At 25.7% G+C, this 18933-nt stretch overlaps 4 protein-coding genes across 4 annotated transcripts; 2 read left to right on the forward strand and 2 right to left on the reverse strand.

Moving 5' to 3' along the window:
- Positions 1-2562: 2562 nt before the first annotated feature.
- PCHAS_0626300 (CIR protein) lies at positions 2563-4507 on the forward strand (the record flags this gene model as incomplete). Its single annotated transcript, XM_016799048.1, has 3 exons — positions 2563-2577; positions 2673-4052; positions 4157-4507. The coding sequence occupies 3 exons, from the start codon at positions 2563-2565 to the stop codon at positions 4505-4507; spliced, it is 1746 nt and encodes a 581-aa protein (XP_016654393.1).
- Positions 4508-5199: 692 nt separating this feature from the next.
- Positions 5200-8374, reverse strand: PCHAS_0626400 (CIR protein; the record flags this gene model as incomplete). The annotated part of the gene is made up of 3 exons (XM_016799046.1): positions 5200-5736; positions 5839-8262; positions 8351-8374. The coding sequence occupies 3 exons, from the start codon at positions 8372-8374 to the stop codon at positions 5200-5202; spliced, it is 2985 nt and encodes a 994-aa protein (XP_016654392.1).
- A 2666-nt stretch (positions 8375-11040) lies between these two features.
- PCHAS_0626500 (CIR protein) lies at positions 11041-15431 on the forward strand (the record flags this gene model as incomplete). Its single annotated transcript, XM_016799045.1, has 3 exons — positions 11041-11058; positions 11193-14870; positions 14973-15431. 3 exons carry the CDS (start codon positions 11041-11043, stop codon positions 15429-15431), a joined length of 4155 nt encoding a protein of 1384 aa, XP_016654391.1.
- A 766-nt stretch (positions 15432-16197) lies between these two features.
- On the reverse strand, positions 16198-18759 carry PCHAS_0626600 (CIR protein; the record flags this gene model as incomplete). The annotated part of the gene is made up of 3 exons (XM_016799044.1): positions 16198-16698; positions 16806-18608; positions 18745-18759. The coding sequence occupies 3 exons, from the start codon at positions 18757-18759 to the stop codon at positions 16198-16200; spliced, it is 2319 nt and encodes a 772-aa protein (XP_016654390.1).
- Positions 18760-18933: the final 174 nt, after the last annotated feature.

The raw sequence follows: 18933 nt of genomic DNA on the forward strand, positions 1-18933 counted from the left end.
TGTTATTTTCGTTATTTAAATAAATATAGAATAATAATGCAACATTATTATCAAATTAATGTTACACCATTTTATCACAAATATCTTAATTATCTTAAATTTTTAATTGTTTAAAATATGTTTTGTCTTAGATGTAAAATACAATTTACAGACAAAATCATTATTTTTAATAGTAACAGGTATAAACCAATTATAGAATTTTATAACCTTGTAACAGTTTAAATCAAATATGTTTCCTTATAATTATAAGTCTATCTATTTTTTATTAAAGAAATTTCAAAATATAAATATTGGAAATATATTATCACTATAATTTAAAAAAAAATTATGTATCATCATTAGACACCCTTAATGCACTTATATAAACTATTATTCCTCATGCTATATTGGTATTTAATATTATTTATAATAAATGAAAAGACATTTTTTTGTTTAAATTATAATATTTAATAAATAAATCAATATATTTTTCTAATTAAATGATATATTTGGTCTATTTATATTTAATTAATATATATTATAAACTCACTTTAGAACGTACCATAACCTTGCTTATTTCCTGACATTCCCTTATATATAAATAGAATTAATCAATATTTTGGGTGCATATATTATATAATTTTAAAATTAAAAAACATAATATGTAAATTAGGTTAATCGAGTTATTCCAATTAAAATAGATCATGGAAATTGATTCGTTTTGGGTAATAGTTAGTATATATAAAATGCATATTATATTTTCATCCTTATGATCTATTAATATATAAATGATCAAGAAATATATTTTAAATATTAAATCAAATAAATGTAATTTAAATATATTAATTTTTAATTTTATAATTGTGTTCATACTTGTTTAGAATAATGAATTAACTTGAGAAGCAATATAACATGGGGTACTATTTTAAATATACCTTTATACTTATAAACTAAAATATATTATGTATTGAATATTTTATAATACCATATTAGTTAGTTTATAATGCAAAAATGTTATTTTTAACGAACACTATGGAATTATTATTATTATTTTGATTGGTAGCGTTAATTCTAATATTAGCACATTAAAAAAATCTTAACTAAAAGTTATATTATTTCATACGATCTTTTGTACGTACAATTATAATCTTATCACATGTTTAAGAATATGTATAATGAATTTATGCCCATATATCCTATCAAATAAACACAATATATTTTCGGATTTAGTAATATATTAATCCATTATGATTACTGTTATTATTTTTGCTGATATACCATTGTATGCTACAATGCGATAATTAATGACTCAAGAGGAACACTTTATAACAATTAGTAATTTTCTTTGCTTCATTGTTTTAAAGAATATCATTTTAGAACATATATATTGTTTTGTAATAACAATATATTTAAAATATAAATATATGAGCCTGTATATAAATATTAACCTAATAAAAATATTATTATTTCAAATAAAATTAATTATTATTTGCCTTTTCGATAAAATTAATATTTAATTATATAAGTTTTCACAATAAAATAATATTTAAATATCAGTTATTGATAAAATATTTTACTTTTATATATATATAGGTATAGGCATAAGATAATAACCCTAATCCTATATACCTAATTTTTTTAATTATTACAAAAATTATTAGAACAAAATATTATATGAAATTTTATTAATATACTCATTTTTTCTTTTAATTATTTTAAAATATAATTTATTTATACCTCAAAACTATAAAATTTAAAAATGAATAGTGATCAACTTAATATTATACATGTATAGTAAATAAATTAATATATTTAGAACCAATTACTTCCATATAATATTAATAAATAAAATTTATGTGTAGAAAAATGTTTGGATGTAAATAAAGTTATTGCACACTTTAAAATTGTTTTTTTAATAATGTAGATAAATAAAGGAGTATCAATTATATATAACCCATTTATAAAAGGGAATAATTTAACGTATTTTGTAAATATTATAATTTAAATTAATAATTTTCTTTTTATTTATTACAAATAATATCAAAAGATGTAATGTTATATACAAAATAATAGATTATATAAATAATAAAACAATTATGTTTAACAAATCTGAAATAATAATTCCTAAATAATTACATATCTGCATCGTGTAAATTTTCGAAGCTATTTATTAATAAAATATAGAAAATACATACATCTTCTCGTATATAAATATATAATTATAAGGGATATATTTAAACTTATTGCCGAATTACATAAATTTATATAATGGAATTATAACGGATATTATTAAAAATTGTGAAATTATACATAAAATTAATTATATAGATTAAAATAAAAATGTTTCAAACAAATTCCAGTTTAAGATAATTTGGCTATATTGCCATACACAAAGAAATGCCATTTGTCATATATTGTATTATTATACCTATGTATTTAAATATTAAAAATAAAAATATTAATTAAACTAATACAGTAGTTGAATATAGAGATCAAGTGCTCGCATAGTCTATTTTGGCTTTTTATATTTGTCTTACCCTCAAAATAATACAACATATTATATATACCAAATAAAATTCCACTATGTCCGCTCATGTGGTATATATATTTTATTATGTTAATTTTCTTATAAATTTCTAATAAAATATGTTTGAATAAAATTATCATTAATGTATATTTTTTATAATTTTTAGTGTGAAATGTTTGATAGTTTATATAAGCAATTACCAGATAATGGTGACGAAGCAAATCAATCAGATGATACAATTCTATTATACAAAACTTATTGTCCTATAAATGGAGACGAGCCTGGAAAATGTAATTCTAATCTTGATAAAATTAGCGCTGGGCTTGGATATTTATTACCACAACTATTTGGTAATGTTGAATCTGAGGAGGACCATGAAGAACAGGAAGGAAATTATGTATATTACGGTTTGCTGTGGACAAGTTATAAATTACAACAATTACCTCCGAGCGAATTAATTGATTTAAATCAGTTTTATGATAATTACATAAAGAATAATGTGTGGTTTGAATCATATTTAAGCGACATAGATACAAAAAAAAATTTGATGAGTGTTGATACTAAAACATTGAGTGATCTTTATCATATATTTAAAGAAATGTGTAAAATATTTTATAATAATGGCGACGATGATTATAATTTAGATGATTTCACGGGTTATTATAAATCTGCTATCAATTGCGCTAAAAATTATAGCAAACAGTGTAATAATGCCGATACTGATACCAGCGGTAACACAAATTTTGTTTTATATGATATGTTGAAACATGTTTATGATGATTTTAAAAAGGGTTATTATAAAAATAACCCCCAAGCTAATTCGTTTCCCGAAATTCCAGAGATCGAAGAAATAAAAGAACCCCTTATATCAGATTCTGAAAATTTGGATTCACTGGATAGTACGGATGAAAATATAGAAACTCAGGATGGTGGATCAGAAAATTCAGATTTTGTGGAAAATAGTGACCAAGTAAGTCCGGAATGTGAATTAGGGGAGCCACAAAACAACGAAACTGTAGACCAATCAGAGGATTTAGTTATTGTCGATGAAAAATGTTTAAAAGATTTTGAGATTAAATTGCCAAATTATTTTGATGGGCTAGAAGTTTCAGATATAGAGGTTGAATACCCAGATGTACAGGAGGAACTTGTTTACATAGATACTGAATTCTCGAAATTAGAATATGATTTACCATTTTTTGAGGATAAATATTTAGATTTAGAAAATGACCCCCAATATATCATTGATGAATTATATGTTTCAAAAAATGAATTATCAAATTCAGTGATGAAACCACAAATTATAGATATTGATTTCCCAAATTTTGATATTGAGCAAAATGATTTTGATAATCAATCACAGCCAGATCAAACTATTACATTAGCATTTGACGATCCATTCAAGAATCCAGAGAATTTCTCAGACAATATTATGTGCAAACTACATGGACCCAAATCAGTATATTGTAATAGGATTATATGTAATAGGATAAAAATTGGAGTTATAGCTCTTTCAATACCTGTTGTTTTGGTATTTATATATAAGGTAATTAATAAAACAATTACTATATATATCCTTTTAAATATGTTCGCCACTACATATATATAAATGCAACAAAAAATTATATATATTTATTACTTTTATATTAGTATTTTCCATGGAAGAGGACAAAAAAACCAAAGAAAACAAAAAAAATGAAAAGAGTTGTAAATTTACTTGATAGAAAAAAAACAAAAAAGATAGACATAAATTCAATTGATGATAAAAAAACTATACAAACAATTATAAATTCCAATGATAAAAAAAAACCAAAAAAAAGAATTATAAGTTCCAACGATAAAGAAAAAACAACAAAAAGAAATATAAGTTCGGATAATGGGAAAGCATCACTATTATTCAACATATACAAAAAGATGCAGCTAAGTCCTATGCCTTTTATTCATTTATTTATGTTATTGATTTTTTTTATTTTTAAAAGAAAAAAAGATTTTATAGAATAGTAAATATAATTAAAAATATTAGCATATGTTTAAGATTTTTTGGTGTTTAAATATAATTTTTTATAGTTTGATAGTATATTTTTTCTATATATGGTTGTTAAATATTATTATGATACAAACATCCATATAAAAGTTATAAACACGCGTTACACGGTTTTATAATTTATCACTATCAACAAACAATATTATTATTAAAATTTAAAATTATATATTTACGTAAATAAGTGATAATATATCAATTTAGATAGTTTCTATAACTTAAAATGAGGCATCATTTTATTATGTATTAAATAGTCAATATATATAAAAAAGGGTAGCATACATTAAATGGTGTTTTAAAAACTATTTATATATCATGGTTTGTTTAAGATTTAATTATATTGAATATATTATATTCTGTCTTTTATATTTTTTCAAACTTATATAAAGATAGATGATTTATATCAATATAAATTATGAGCTTTACTAAATACTATTTTCATCAAATAAAGAAACTTATTGTGTTATACGAACCTTTTCATATTAATGGCGATATCCCTTTGTTGTTGCATATTTAGACATCATCTCCAGATTAAGCATACAGAGATGGTATATATATCGAATCAATATTTACAGACGAAAAGTATTATAAAAATTTAATATAAACTTTGGTCTTATAAAATATGAGTTAATATTTATTATTCGATTTATTACTATAAAAAATTGTATTTTCTTTTATAAACAAAAAAAATTAACAAAAAAAACAAATTAATAAATGGTATAGGATCGGCTTTCATAAATTTGTATATATTTAATAATGATATTTTCTCATTAACTGAATTTGCAATTATTTTCGTCTTTTTTCTATCGCTTGAATTTATAACTGATTTTGTATATTTTTTTGTATGTTCTGAATTTATAGTTATATGTGTCATTTGTTTTTCATCCCATGGATCTATCGCCTTTTTTATTGGCTTGATATTATCATCTGAATTTATAGTTATATGGGTCTTTCGTTTTTCATCCCATGGATCTATCGCCTTTTTTATTGGTTTGTTTGTATCATCGGAATTCATAATTATCTTCGCTATTTTTTTATTATCACCTGAATTTATAATTATCTTCGACTTTTTTTCCCTATCAATTGAATTTATAAATGTTTTTTCCATTTTCCTTCCATCAACCAAATTTATAACTTTTTTCGTGATTTTTTTTTTCTTCGATTTTTTTCTCGATCCAAATGATAAATACTAAAATAAAAGCAAAAAATATATAATATATTTTTTATAGCGTAATTATGCATTTGCGAAAAAATTAAAAAATGATATATTTAATAGTTGCATATTATTTACCTTAAACATAAATGCTAAAAAAACGAATATTGAAATGCCTATAATACCAATACCTATTATGTCACATTTTTTATTTGATCCTATACACCATATTGATGGTTTTTCGTCCATTTTAACGTCAGCTACAGTTGTGCTTGATAGTGTTTCTTGTTTCGATTCTGATCCAATTGGTAGAATATTTATTGAACTTCCAGAATCGGCTGATCTCTTTCTTCGAGATTTTTTGTTTGAACCACCATTTTGTTCATACAATGTGCTTTCTATTGATGACATAGTTGTCTCAACCTTTTCACCTGCTGATCCATTTGTAGTTATTGGTGCTATTGGAATTGTTCCAGGTGCTGAAGATGGTAAAGTTATTGATGGTTGTGGTTGCAATACTATTTTTAGAGGTGCTTTTTGCGTGCTTGATGGTGCAGTTACTGATATATTTACTGGTGTAGTTGTTGATTTAGTTGCTGGCGAAACTTTTTGTGATTGATTATCTGTATTTATCCCACCCTCTGAAATATTGGACCCAATACCCTGATTTTCTGAAACACTATTTTGGGATCCTTGCTTAGTTTCTAAGTTTTTCTGTTGACTATTTGTCTCATTTGTTGAATTTTTTAGATTATTTATTCCATGGTTTGCATTACCTTGGGCACTTCCTACTTCATTCTGGGTATCTGGTGATTTTTCAGATCCATTTTGGTGGTCATTTAATATTTGAATTTGGCCAATTGTAGAACCTACTTTTTGTATAATTTGTTGATATTTGTGAATTTTTTCAATAATATCATTAATCTTAGACACCACTATTTCTTGTATATGATCTTCAATTTTATTAACGACATCATTAAATAGTGAACTATATGTTCGGAAAAAATCTACAGAATAATCTATAACTTTCTTAATATTTAATTCTTTATTGGAATCCGACGATTCTTGTGTATCTTTTGATTGTGTTGATGAGGAATCTGTGTTTTCTGTTTTAGTGGTTTCTTTTTGATTCTCTGAATTGTCTTGTGATGCACTCCGTTTCGTTCTTTTTGCTGACCCACTCTCAGTATCTGGTAAGTTATCACTTAAATCTGCTGTTATATTCGTAGGTTCTATTGTTTTATTCGTAGATTCCACTGCAATATTCTCATATTTTACTGGTATTTTTTCATTAGTTGACTCTGGCGGTGGAGATAGCGGTGCATTATATTCCCGTATTTGAGGAGTCTCTGATAATGATAAATCCCTTTTTGATCTATTTTTTACGATTTCTGGTTTATTTGCATGATTTTCTGATATACTTTCCACATCTTTTGATGTGTCTTTAGCATCTACTGAAGCATGGTTATTATTTTGTGGCACTTCTTGAATCTCTTGTGAAATTTTTGGCAATATTTGAACTTGTGAATCACTTTTTTGTGAAATATCTGATGTTTTGGGCTCTGGTGGTTTAGGTTCTGGTTCTTTAGGTTCTGGTTCTTTAGGGTCTGGTTCTTTAAGGTCGGGTTCTTTAGGTTCTGATGGTTGATTTTCCTTTTTAATAGATTGTTTTGTTTCCTCTTTAGTAGATTGCTGAGTATTATTTTTAGCAGATGGTTTCATATCATTATTAGTAGGTTTATGCGTTTCCTTTTTAGATTCTTTATGTTTGTTTTCACCATTTGATGAAGATTTTGGTACCTTCAGTATTTTTTTTGGTTTATATTTTGTGCCATGTTTCTGAAGAAATAAATGCACTAGTTTACACCCGATATTATCAAATGTCAATTCTGGCTGATTATTTTTATTATTAGATAATGGAGGAAGTTCTGAAAATTTTATTTTATCATGTTTACCTTGTTGAATTTTCTTATTAACTAAGATTTTATATTCATCATATGTTTTTTTTAAATCAACTAATAATTGAGCATATGGACTACATCTAGAAATCCGTTGGTTAAGGAAATAATAGTTTAGATAGCATTTCTTATCATTTTCCTCAATATTTTTTAGGTCTAATTCGGATTTTTCATTTTCCAACAGTGCATTACATATATCCATAAGTAAATAATAAAATCGAGCCATCAAAATAATATTACTATCCTTCCAAAACATTTTATCATCCAATTTTTCCCACCAACCAAAATTACCTCCATGTTTAACTATAAGCTCCTCATAATAATCATTTAAACTGAAGGAATAGTCATCATTTACCTTAAGAAATTTGTCAGCTAGCCACATATAAATGTATTCATAATCTCGATTACCATTATTATTACCGCCCTTTAGTTTATCATCATTTTTTGGCAATTCTGCAAGTAAATATTCGCATAAGGCACCAATTCTATCATAATTATTATTACATACTCCTTTAGGACAAAATTGTTTATACGATTTATTAAATATTTGTTCATTGATATTTCCCTTGGTAAAAAGCTTGTCAACATCAATAAATAATTTGCACTAATAAAATTTTTAAAATTTAATAAAAATATATATTATTGAAATTGTTATTAAAATGAAGTTAATGATAATTTATAGGCGTTATAACATCCAGAAATATAAAGGGAAACATTTTTATTTAAAAAAATTGCATTTACCAATTTTGTTTCCATTATAACAGTGTATTGTTTTAATCAGCAGATTAAAGAATATCATATTAGTTTATATATATAACACACCATAATATGGGATATGCTTGTCTTTTCTATATAATTATTATATGCAATTAAACTTATATTATATTTTTAAAATATAAACTAATATAGAATAATAATGCAATCATATTACTAAATTAAAATGTGTTTAAAGCATTTTGGGTTATATATAATACATATATGAAAATATCAAGATTATTAATAATAAGTGAAGTTGTCACATTATATTATCAATTTAAATAAGTATATTTCTTATATTTATATTTTTTCACAGATATATGAAGCAGGTTTACTGTGTGTTTTAACACAGATGTTCCAATTATTACATACTGAAATATATATAGAACTAATAAATTTAATATTGGTAGTATTATTAAGAGGTATTTTATCTCATCATTTACACGTCATTAATGTATGTATTTTAGTTACTATTCAATATTACATATTGAAACCTTTAACATTATTTATAATAAATAAAAAGAAAATTGTTAATTTAAATTATAATATTTACAAAATACCTTAGATTATTCTATTTTATAGATAGGCCAAAAATAATAGATACACCATTTTATTTATCTACATTATTAAAAAAACAATTTTAAAGTGTGCAATAACATTATTTACCTCCAAAAAGTTCTCTACACATAAATATTATTTATTAATATTTTATGGATGCAACTAGTTCTAATTATATTAATTTATTTACTATACAGGTATAGTATTAGATTAATTAGTACTAATTTTTAATTTTATAGTTTTATGTATAAATAAATTATATTTTAAATATTTAAAAGATAAAACATAAGTATATTAATAAATTTTCATATAATATTTTGTTTTAATTATTATAAATAATATGATAGATAGAACTATAGTTATTATTATATGACTATACCTATACATATAGAATGTAAAGCATTTTACCAGTAACTAATATTAAAATATTGCTTTATTGTGAAAACTTCATATAATTAAAATTAACATTAATTTTCTTTGAGCTAATAATATTTATATTAGGTTATTATTATATACAAACTTATAAATTTACATTTTAAATATATAATTATTACGAAATAATATATATGTTCTAAAATGCTATACATTAAAACAACGAATCAAGGAAAATTACTAATGCTTTAAAGTATTTTTCTTGAGTGCATTAATTGCTTCATTGTAGCATACACTGATATATCAGCAAGAATAATAATAGTAACCATAATGAATTAGTATTTACTAAATTCGAAAAACGTATTATGTTTATTTATACGCTATATGGGTATAAATTCATTATCTATATTCTTAAACATGTGATAAAATTATAATCGTATGTATAAAAAATCATATGAAATATTATAACATTTGCTTAAGTAAATTTAATATGGTATTATTAGCATTAGCATTGTCAAGCAAATTAACATTATTTTTATAAATAATTATATACCTTTCATTAAAAATACAGTTATCTTATTATAGTAATAAATAAAATTTTGGTACAAACTATGCAATATATAATATATGCTTATGTTATGAGTAGGAGCATGCACAAGATATGATAAAATAACGTTATATTGATTCTAAGAAGTGATAATTACCAACAAACAAAGATAAATTATTAAAATTAAAAAAATAATTCAGTTTAAGGCGGATTTATAATTTAAATTCACATTTTCTATATATTTGTACAATAAATGGTAATATGAATGAAAAGAATATATATTTCATATATACAGCTATTACTCTAAAATCAATTTAGGTGCATGCATTATTTGTTTTTATAATTGGTTTTATTAATTTATATTAGATGCCACATGTTTTTTTAAAATTATAAAATTCACAAATTATGCACCTCGAACTATTCATTAAAATGGATTTGGGTATAGAGAATATATGCATATAAGTAAATTTCTTGTGGATCTAAATTGTGTTTCTATTTCACCCTGTAAATTAAAATCTAAATATAAAAAATATATAATTTATTTAGGAGATATAATAATGACACATTTTTAAACATAATAGCAATAAACGCGTTGTTTTATATTTATTACAGATAATATTAAAATATGTTATATAATAATAACTTACATTATGTGCTAGTTACATACAATAATGAGGTACACATATATTTTAAAAATTATAATGACAATATATTTCCAATATATATATTTTGGAATTTCTTTATAAAAAAAATAGATAAACCTATAATTATAAGGAGATATACTTGATTTAAACTATTACAAGGTTATAAAAAATGATATAACTGATTTATACCTGTTACTATTAAAAATAACGATTTTGTGTGTAAATTGTATTTTACATCTAAGGCAAAAAAAATATTTTAAACAAATTAAAATTTAAGACAATAAGAATACTTGTGACAAATAAATGTAAAATTATTTTGGTAATAATATTGAATCATTATTCTATATTTGTTTAAATAACAAAAATAATAAGAATATGCTTAATTTACAATATTAATTATGCATATAACTTAAGTATTTGTATAACTTATTTGGCAGTGTATATATCCTTTACATAAAACATAATATGATGTTAATTAATCTACAAATTAAAAAGTAATTCCATTATGAGCTACAAACAAACGGTAAATATAGTTTTTTAAATAAAAATAATTTATTACATTTCAGGTTCTATATGAGCTATTAATTGTCATTAACTTCATATTAATAACTTTTTCGTTAATAAATATTTTATTAATTTTTTAAAAATGCTTTTTAGTGTGATATATTTCGTGAAGTTGATGAACTGTTTGATGGTAAATCTATTGATGTAGATAATTTTAACGCTTTTTCTAGTTTATACAATGAATATTGCCCTGTAAAGAATGGATCTAAAAGCTGTGATACAGAGTATGAAAGAATAGCCGCCGTTGCCGGATATATATTTATGAATTTTATACTAGATAATAGTATAAATTTACATAGTGATGATGACCGTCATCTTGAATATTTTATTATATGGATAAGTAATATATTATATAAAATAGCACCAACCCATCTTGAATCGCTAGGAGAGTCATATGAAAAACATTTAAGTAAATCCGTAGGGAATTTTGTTTTTTGGAACCTTTTATATAATAAAAGGCATCTGTTTGATGGTAACATTTCGATTTTGAGTATTTTTTATATCTTATTTAAGCAAATGTGTGAAACATTTGATATATATAATAAAAGAGGTATATCAGGACATGAATACGCAATCAATGCAGCTCAAAGTTATATTATATATAATGAGCTTTCTAAATTTGTTAATCAGTGTGGCCCATATCGTGGATTATTGGATCATTTAAAAACAATATACAATGACTTTAGACAAACAGCTATTAGAGAAAATGCCCACAATAAACATATATTTGATCAGATTCTCGAATTTCCATCAATAGATAAAACAAAGTATGGATCTGAATTCGAAAGTTTAGAATGCAAACAAGTGCATGATAAGTTAATAAAAAACCTTCCCAGGCTTGTAAAAAAAGAAAATGGAGAATTAAATTATTATGAAGAGTCACAAAAGGAAGAAAACAAATTAAGTACTGTTATGATATTATTAGGCTCTGATGATGATGATAGTGGTGATGGCGATAGTGGTGATGATGATAACTTGGGAAATTATGATGATATCTTAAAAAAATTATTTAGTCAAATAGAAAATATCCAGCAAGGAAAATCACCAGTATCAGGACCACAACAAGCACCTGAACCTGCAAAACTGATAGCTGCAAAACTGGTAGCTGCAAAACGAGCAACTACAAAACCAAAAGCTAAAAAAGATGCAACACCATCGAAAGCACAACAACCAAAACAACAACCATCAACAAATTTATCGTCTACAGAACATGAAACAAGTAAAACACCAAAAACAAATACAGCAAGTGGAACAAGTGAAACAGGATCAACGGGCACAAAAGTATCAACTGCACAGACACCATCACAACCTGAAAAACCAGTACCAGCACAAGCAGCAGCTGCACAACCAGCAGCTGCACAACCAGCACCTGCCCAAACAGCACCTGCCCAAACAGCACCTGCCCAAACAGTATCTGTAAAACCAGCACCTCCACAAACAGCAGCTGCAAAACCAGCTCCTCCACAAACAGCACCTGTAAAACCAGCACCTCCACAAACAGCAGCTGCAAAACCAGCTCCTCCACAAACAGCAGCTGCAAAACCAGCTCCTCCACAAACAGCAGCTGCAAAACCAGCTCCTGCAAAACCGGTACCTCCACAAACAGCAGCTGCAAAACCAGATCCTGCAAAACCAGATCCTGCAAAACCAGCTCCTGCAAAACCAGCTCCTGCAAAACCAGCTCCTGCAAAACCGGTACCTCCACAAACAGCACCTGTAAAACCAGCACCTGTAAAACCAGCACCTGTAAAACCAGCACCTGCACAACAATCAGCAACATTATCTTCTACAGAATCTGAAACAAGTAAAACACATGGAAAAAATGAAATTCATGGAAAAAGTAAAAATGCTGAAAAAAATGAAACATCTGAAAAAAGTATAACACAATCATCATCTACAAAAGAAGTACTTGACCAACCACAACGACAGCCACCACCAAGACCTAACACATCAGAAACTGGAAAACTAGCACGATCAGAAGCATCGCCACAACCCCCACCTGCAAAACCAGCATCTATACAGCCGCTATCAAAAACATTATCATTGATAACACCTGGGGCCATTCCAACAACATCAACAGGCATAACATCGACACATACAAAAAAATCAATGGGTGTAACCACATCGATACCTATATTAACATCAACACCTACAATAACGAAACGTGCAAAACAAGAACTTGAAAAATTGGCATTTGAAAAACCAACACTTACACAATCAACATATGTAAAACCAGGACCATCACCAAGACCACCAGCAACACAACCATTAGAACAATCACCAAAAACTTTTCCATCTAAAACACCTGGAACAGGCAAAACATCATCAACGAGCGCAACAACACCAACGATTACAAAAACATCAAAATCTACAACATTATCGGCACCTACAACAACACCAACAGGCGAAACAACTTCGATAACTAGTTCATCAATAAAAAGTACATTAACTGTGCAAAATGATGATTCAAAACAAGTTGGTCGAGGAAAGAGATCAACCGATTCTAGAGATTTAACAATTATTATACCAACGGGATCAAGAGATGCAGGAGGTCAATCATCAAGACAAGATATTACACAAGAAAATTCAGGAAGTAGTTCATCATTAAGTCATCAATCACAAGTAACAAATGGAAAAATAAAAATTCAACCATCGAAATCGAAAGATCAAGAAATTCAATCAAAAAATGAATCTGATAAATCACCAGGTGCACAGAATGGAGTAGGAAGTACCCAAGATAATCCAGACACTGTAAGAAAAACAAATCCCTCAAGTGATATAGCCAATCAACTTCAAAGTTCAATTCCTAAACATGGGGATACTGGTGGTGGACTAGGAAGTTCAGGGGGGGAATCACCAAATAATACACTAAAGAAAACAGACAATGTGGATAAATCCCCACCAGGATCCAAACCACCAAGTCAAGCAATGAAGTCGGGAGATCAAAGGAACGAGAATGTTACTGTACCAAGCGTGCAAAACAGTGGGAATGGTGTACCAAACGGTATAGATAATGGAGCAAGAGACACTAAAAATAATGCAGGCAGTGGAAAAAGTGGGGAAGGAAATTCAAATGGGGTCACAGTAAATAATGAAGAAGACGAAAATAAGAAAATTGTTCAAAATCAAGGTACATATAATAAACAAGGAAGTTCAAGTAGTGGATCAGTAGATACAAATGGTGGAACAGGAGTTTCAGGTAGTATAACAGGAGGTAAAGACGCCAATAAAGGAAGCTCAGGAGGTGGATCAGGAGTTTCAAGTAATGGATCCAATAGTTTAGGGAGTGGGATAAATACAGATAAGCAACCACAAAAAGTTTCACCGTCTCCAACATCACAAGCTTCATCATCATCACTACATCTATCTCCACTACCAGTAACTTCATCACCATCAGCTACACCATCAATAACATTATCATTTTCAGTACCTGGAACAACTACAACAGCATCAATAACTACAACTTTATCAACAGGTGAGAAGGCTAAGTCAGATATATCATCAATAGAAAGCGAATTGTCTGGACAAAATGGTGGTTCAAAAAAATTAACTCGAGCAAGGAGATCAACCGTTTCTGCGAGTTCAATAAATACTCCAACAAATGAGTCAGGAACTACATCAGATACATCACCATCAATCAAAACTGTAACTGACGTTAAAATTAACGAAAAAACATCAATATGGTGTATAGGATCAAATAAAAAATTCAACATAATAGGTATTGGTATTATAGGCATTTCAATATTTGTTTTTTTAGCATTTTTGTATAAGGTAAATAATATGCAACTATTAAATGCACAATTTTATAATTTTTCGCCAATGCATAATTATGAACATAATAAATATATTATATTTTTTCTGTTTTTATTTTAGTATTTACCATTTGGATCGCGAAAAAAATCGAAGAAAAAAAAAATCACGAAAAAAGTTATAAATTTGGTTGATGGAAGGAAAATGGAAAAAACATTTATAAAATCAATTGATAGGGGGAAAAAATCGAATATAATTATAAATTCAGGCGATAATAAAAAAATAGCGAAGATAATTATAAATTCCGATGATACAAACAAACCAATAAAAACGGAGATAAATTCACGGGATGAAAAACGAAAGACACATATAACTATAAATTCAGAACATGCGAAAAAGTATACAAAATCAGTTATAAATTCAAGCGATAGAAAAAAGAGGAAAATAATTGTAAATTCAGTTAATGAGAAAATGCCATTATTAAATATATACAAACTTATGAAGGCCGATCCTATTCCATTTATTAATTTATTTTTTTTGTTGATTTTTTTTGTTTATAAAAGAAAACAAGACACTATATAGTGATAAATTTAATAACTTTTATTTTATGATTAAAAATATATGAATTCGTATTTAAAAGACAATATAAAATATGAAATGGGTTGCATAACATTTTTCCATATATTATAATACTTCTATCTAATTCGTTCATATATATTAAATGTAGAAATATTATAACCTCACATTTTATATTTTAATGCTAATTTTTGGCTAGCTATACATAAGAACCCTTATTATATACTATATAAGACTTGTTAGCCCATAGCTATATTGAATTATGAATAACACAATATGTTTCTTTATTTGATAAAAATAGCATTTAGTAAAGTTCATATGTATATCGATTTAAATTATATATTTTTATATAAGTTTGAAAAAATATAAAAGACAGAATATAATATATTCAATATAATTAAATCTTAAACAAATCATGATATATAAATATATTTTAAAATAGTATTTAATGTATGTTGCCCTTATATATATATTAACTATTTAATTCATAATAAGATTATGCCTCATTTTAAGTTATAGAAACTATCTAAATTGATATATTATCACTTATTTACGTATATATATAATTTGAAATTTTAATAATAACATTGTTTGTTGATAGTAATAAATTATAAAAACATGTAACGCGTGTTTATCACTTTTATATGAATGTTTATATCATAATAGTATTTAACTATTATATATAGAAAAAAATATATTATCAAATTATAAAAAATTAATATATATTTTGACCATATAAAATATGAGTTAATATTTATTATTGGATTTATTACTATAAAAAATTGTATTTTTTTTTATAAACAAAAAAAATTAACAAAAAAAATAAATTAATAAATGGAGCAGGATTTGCAAATATATGTTTGTATCCTTTTAATGATGTTGTTTTGGGAGAAGACGATTTTACACTTTGTATCGTTACATCTTTTTCATCGTATGAATTTATAATCACTATCGTTGTTTTTTTTTCACAATCTGAATTTATTATTGTTTTTACGTTTGTTTCTTCACAGTTTGGACTTATAGTTGCATTTTCAGTATTTTCTTCATCAATTGAACTTATAACTGTCTTTAAAGTCCTTTTCACATTAATTGGGCTTATAATTATATTTGAAGTATTTTTTCCATCAATTGGATTTATAACAGTCTTTAAATTCCTTTTCCCATCAATTGGATTTATAATTTTCTTTACCGTTCTTTTTCCATTATGTGAATTTATAATTTTTTTTACCATTTTTTTTTTCTTCGAGGTTTTTCCACATCCATAATATAAATACTAATGTAAAAATAGTAAAAATATATAATCATTTTTTTTATATGTCACAAATTATGTAATATTTATATATTTTAAATACTTCGTTTAGCAATTGTTTTACTATTTACCTTATACATAATTACTAAAGCAATAGGTATTGAAACAGCCATGAGTGCCATAATAGCTACTTTATATCCTCCAAATTTCGATGACAGCAATTTTGCTATATTTCCATTTAACCCCATTACATTATTTCCTGGTTCAGCCACTAGCATTGGTGGCGTATCATTCAAACATCCTGTGGATCCTTCATTGGTTTGTGTTGATGTTGGTTGTTCTAGTTTTTCGTTTTGTGGTTTTTCACATATCTTTTGTGATTTTTTAGATTCGTTTTGGTGGTCATTTACTATTTGAATTTGACCAATTGTAGAACCTATTTTTTGTATAATTGGTTGATATTTGATAATTTTATCAATAATATCATTAATCTTAGACATTACTATATCTTGTATATAATCTTCAATCATATTAACGGTATTATTAAATAGTGAACTATATGTTTGGAAAATATTTACAGAATAATCTATAATATTCTCAATACTTGATGATTCATTCTTCGGATTCTCTAATGATAGAGAATCTGATGGGTTTGTTTCAGGATTTGTTCCTTGATTCGGTGATTTGACAGGTGGTATAATTTCCCGTTTAGTTCTTTTTGCTGGTCCATTTACATTATCTGGTAACTTATCACTTGATTCTACTGGGTTTTTTTCAACAATTGTCTCTGACAATTGAGATAATGATTCATTATGGTTCGGTGTATGATGATTTTGTTGTAATGATAGACTCCTTCTTGATCTCGTTTTTGCGAGTTCTTGGCTATTTACTTGATTTTCTGATACATTTTCCATGTATTTTGATGCGTCTGTCGCATTTGATGAAGGATTCTTATTATTTGGTGACGCCTCTTGAAGGTTTTGTGATGATTTTGGCAATATTTGAGCTTGTGTATCACTTTTTTGTGAACTAACTGGTGCTTTAGATTCTGGTGGTTGGGTTTCCTTTTGAGGTTCGTTATGTTTTTCTGTACTATTTGTGGATTTATTTGATTCACCCTTATTAATTTCTACTTTTTCCTTTTGAATTTTTGCATCATTTGACTTGGGTTTTGGCATTCTCTGTCTCCTTTTTGGTCTAGGTTTGTAAGATTGCTCAAACATTGCGTGCAAGTCTTTACACCCTTGACTTTGAAATTGTAAATCTTTCTGATCATCATTATTAATTATTGGCAAAAAAGTTAAAATATTTTTAAGATCATCTTTTGAAAATTTATTAATAGCTAATTTTCTATATTCATCATATGTTTTGTTTAAATTAACAAATAATTGAATATATGGATCACAATTAGAAACCTGATAGTTAATTAACTCATAGAGTTGATGATAACTATGATCAATATCCATAAACTTGTTTAGTTCTAATCTGGATATTTCATTTTTCATAATTGCATTACATATATTCATAAATATTTGATAAAATAAAGTCATAATAGAAAGGTTACTATCCTTCAAATCTTTTTTATTATCCAATTTTCCCCAACAATTAAAATTTTCTCCTCGTTTAACTATAACCTTCTCATAATAATCATATAAACTAAAGGAACGGTTAGGACTTATCTTGAGAAATTTGTCAGCTAGCCACATGAAAACATATTCATAATTTTGATTAACATCATTATTACTGTCATTTTGTTTTTTATCATATTTTTGCAATTCTGTAAGTAAATAATCGCATAAAGCGCTAATTCTATCATAATTAGTATTACAATTTCCATTAGGACAATATTTTTTATACAAGTTAGAGGTATTAAATATTGATTCATTAACAGTTCCATGGTTAAAAACCTCATCAGTATCGACAAATAATTTGCACTAATAAAAATTTTTAAATTTAATAAAAATATGTATTATCGAATTTGTTATTAAAATAAAGTTAATGATATTTTATAGGCATTATAATATTCAGAAATATAAAGGGAAAGATTTTTATTAAAAAAATTATATTTACCACATTTTTGTCCATTATAAGAGTATATTGTTTTAATCGTCAAACTAAGGAACATCATATTAGTTTATATATATAATACATCATAATATGTGATATACTTGTCTTCTATATATAATTATTATATACAATTAAGCTTATATTTTAAAGTATAAACTAATATAGAATAATAACGCAATCATATTATAAATT

This window comes from Plasmodium chabaudi, assembly GCF_900002335.3.
Source record: "Plasmodium chabaudi chabaudi strain AS genome assembly, chromosome: 6".
Classification (NCBI taxonomy): Eukaryota; Apicomplexa; class Aconoidasida; order Haemosporida; family Plasmodiidae; genus Plasmodium; species Plasmodium chabaudi.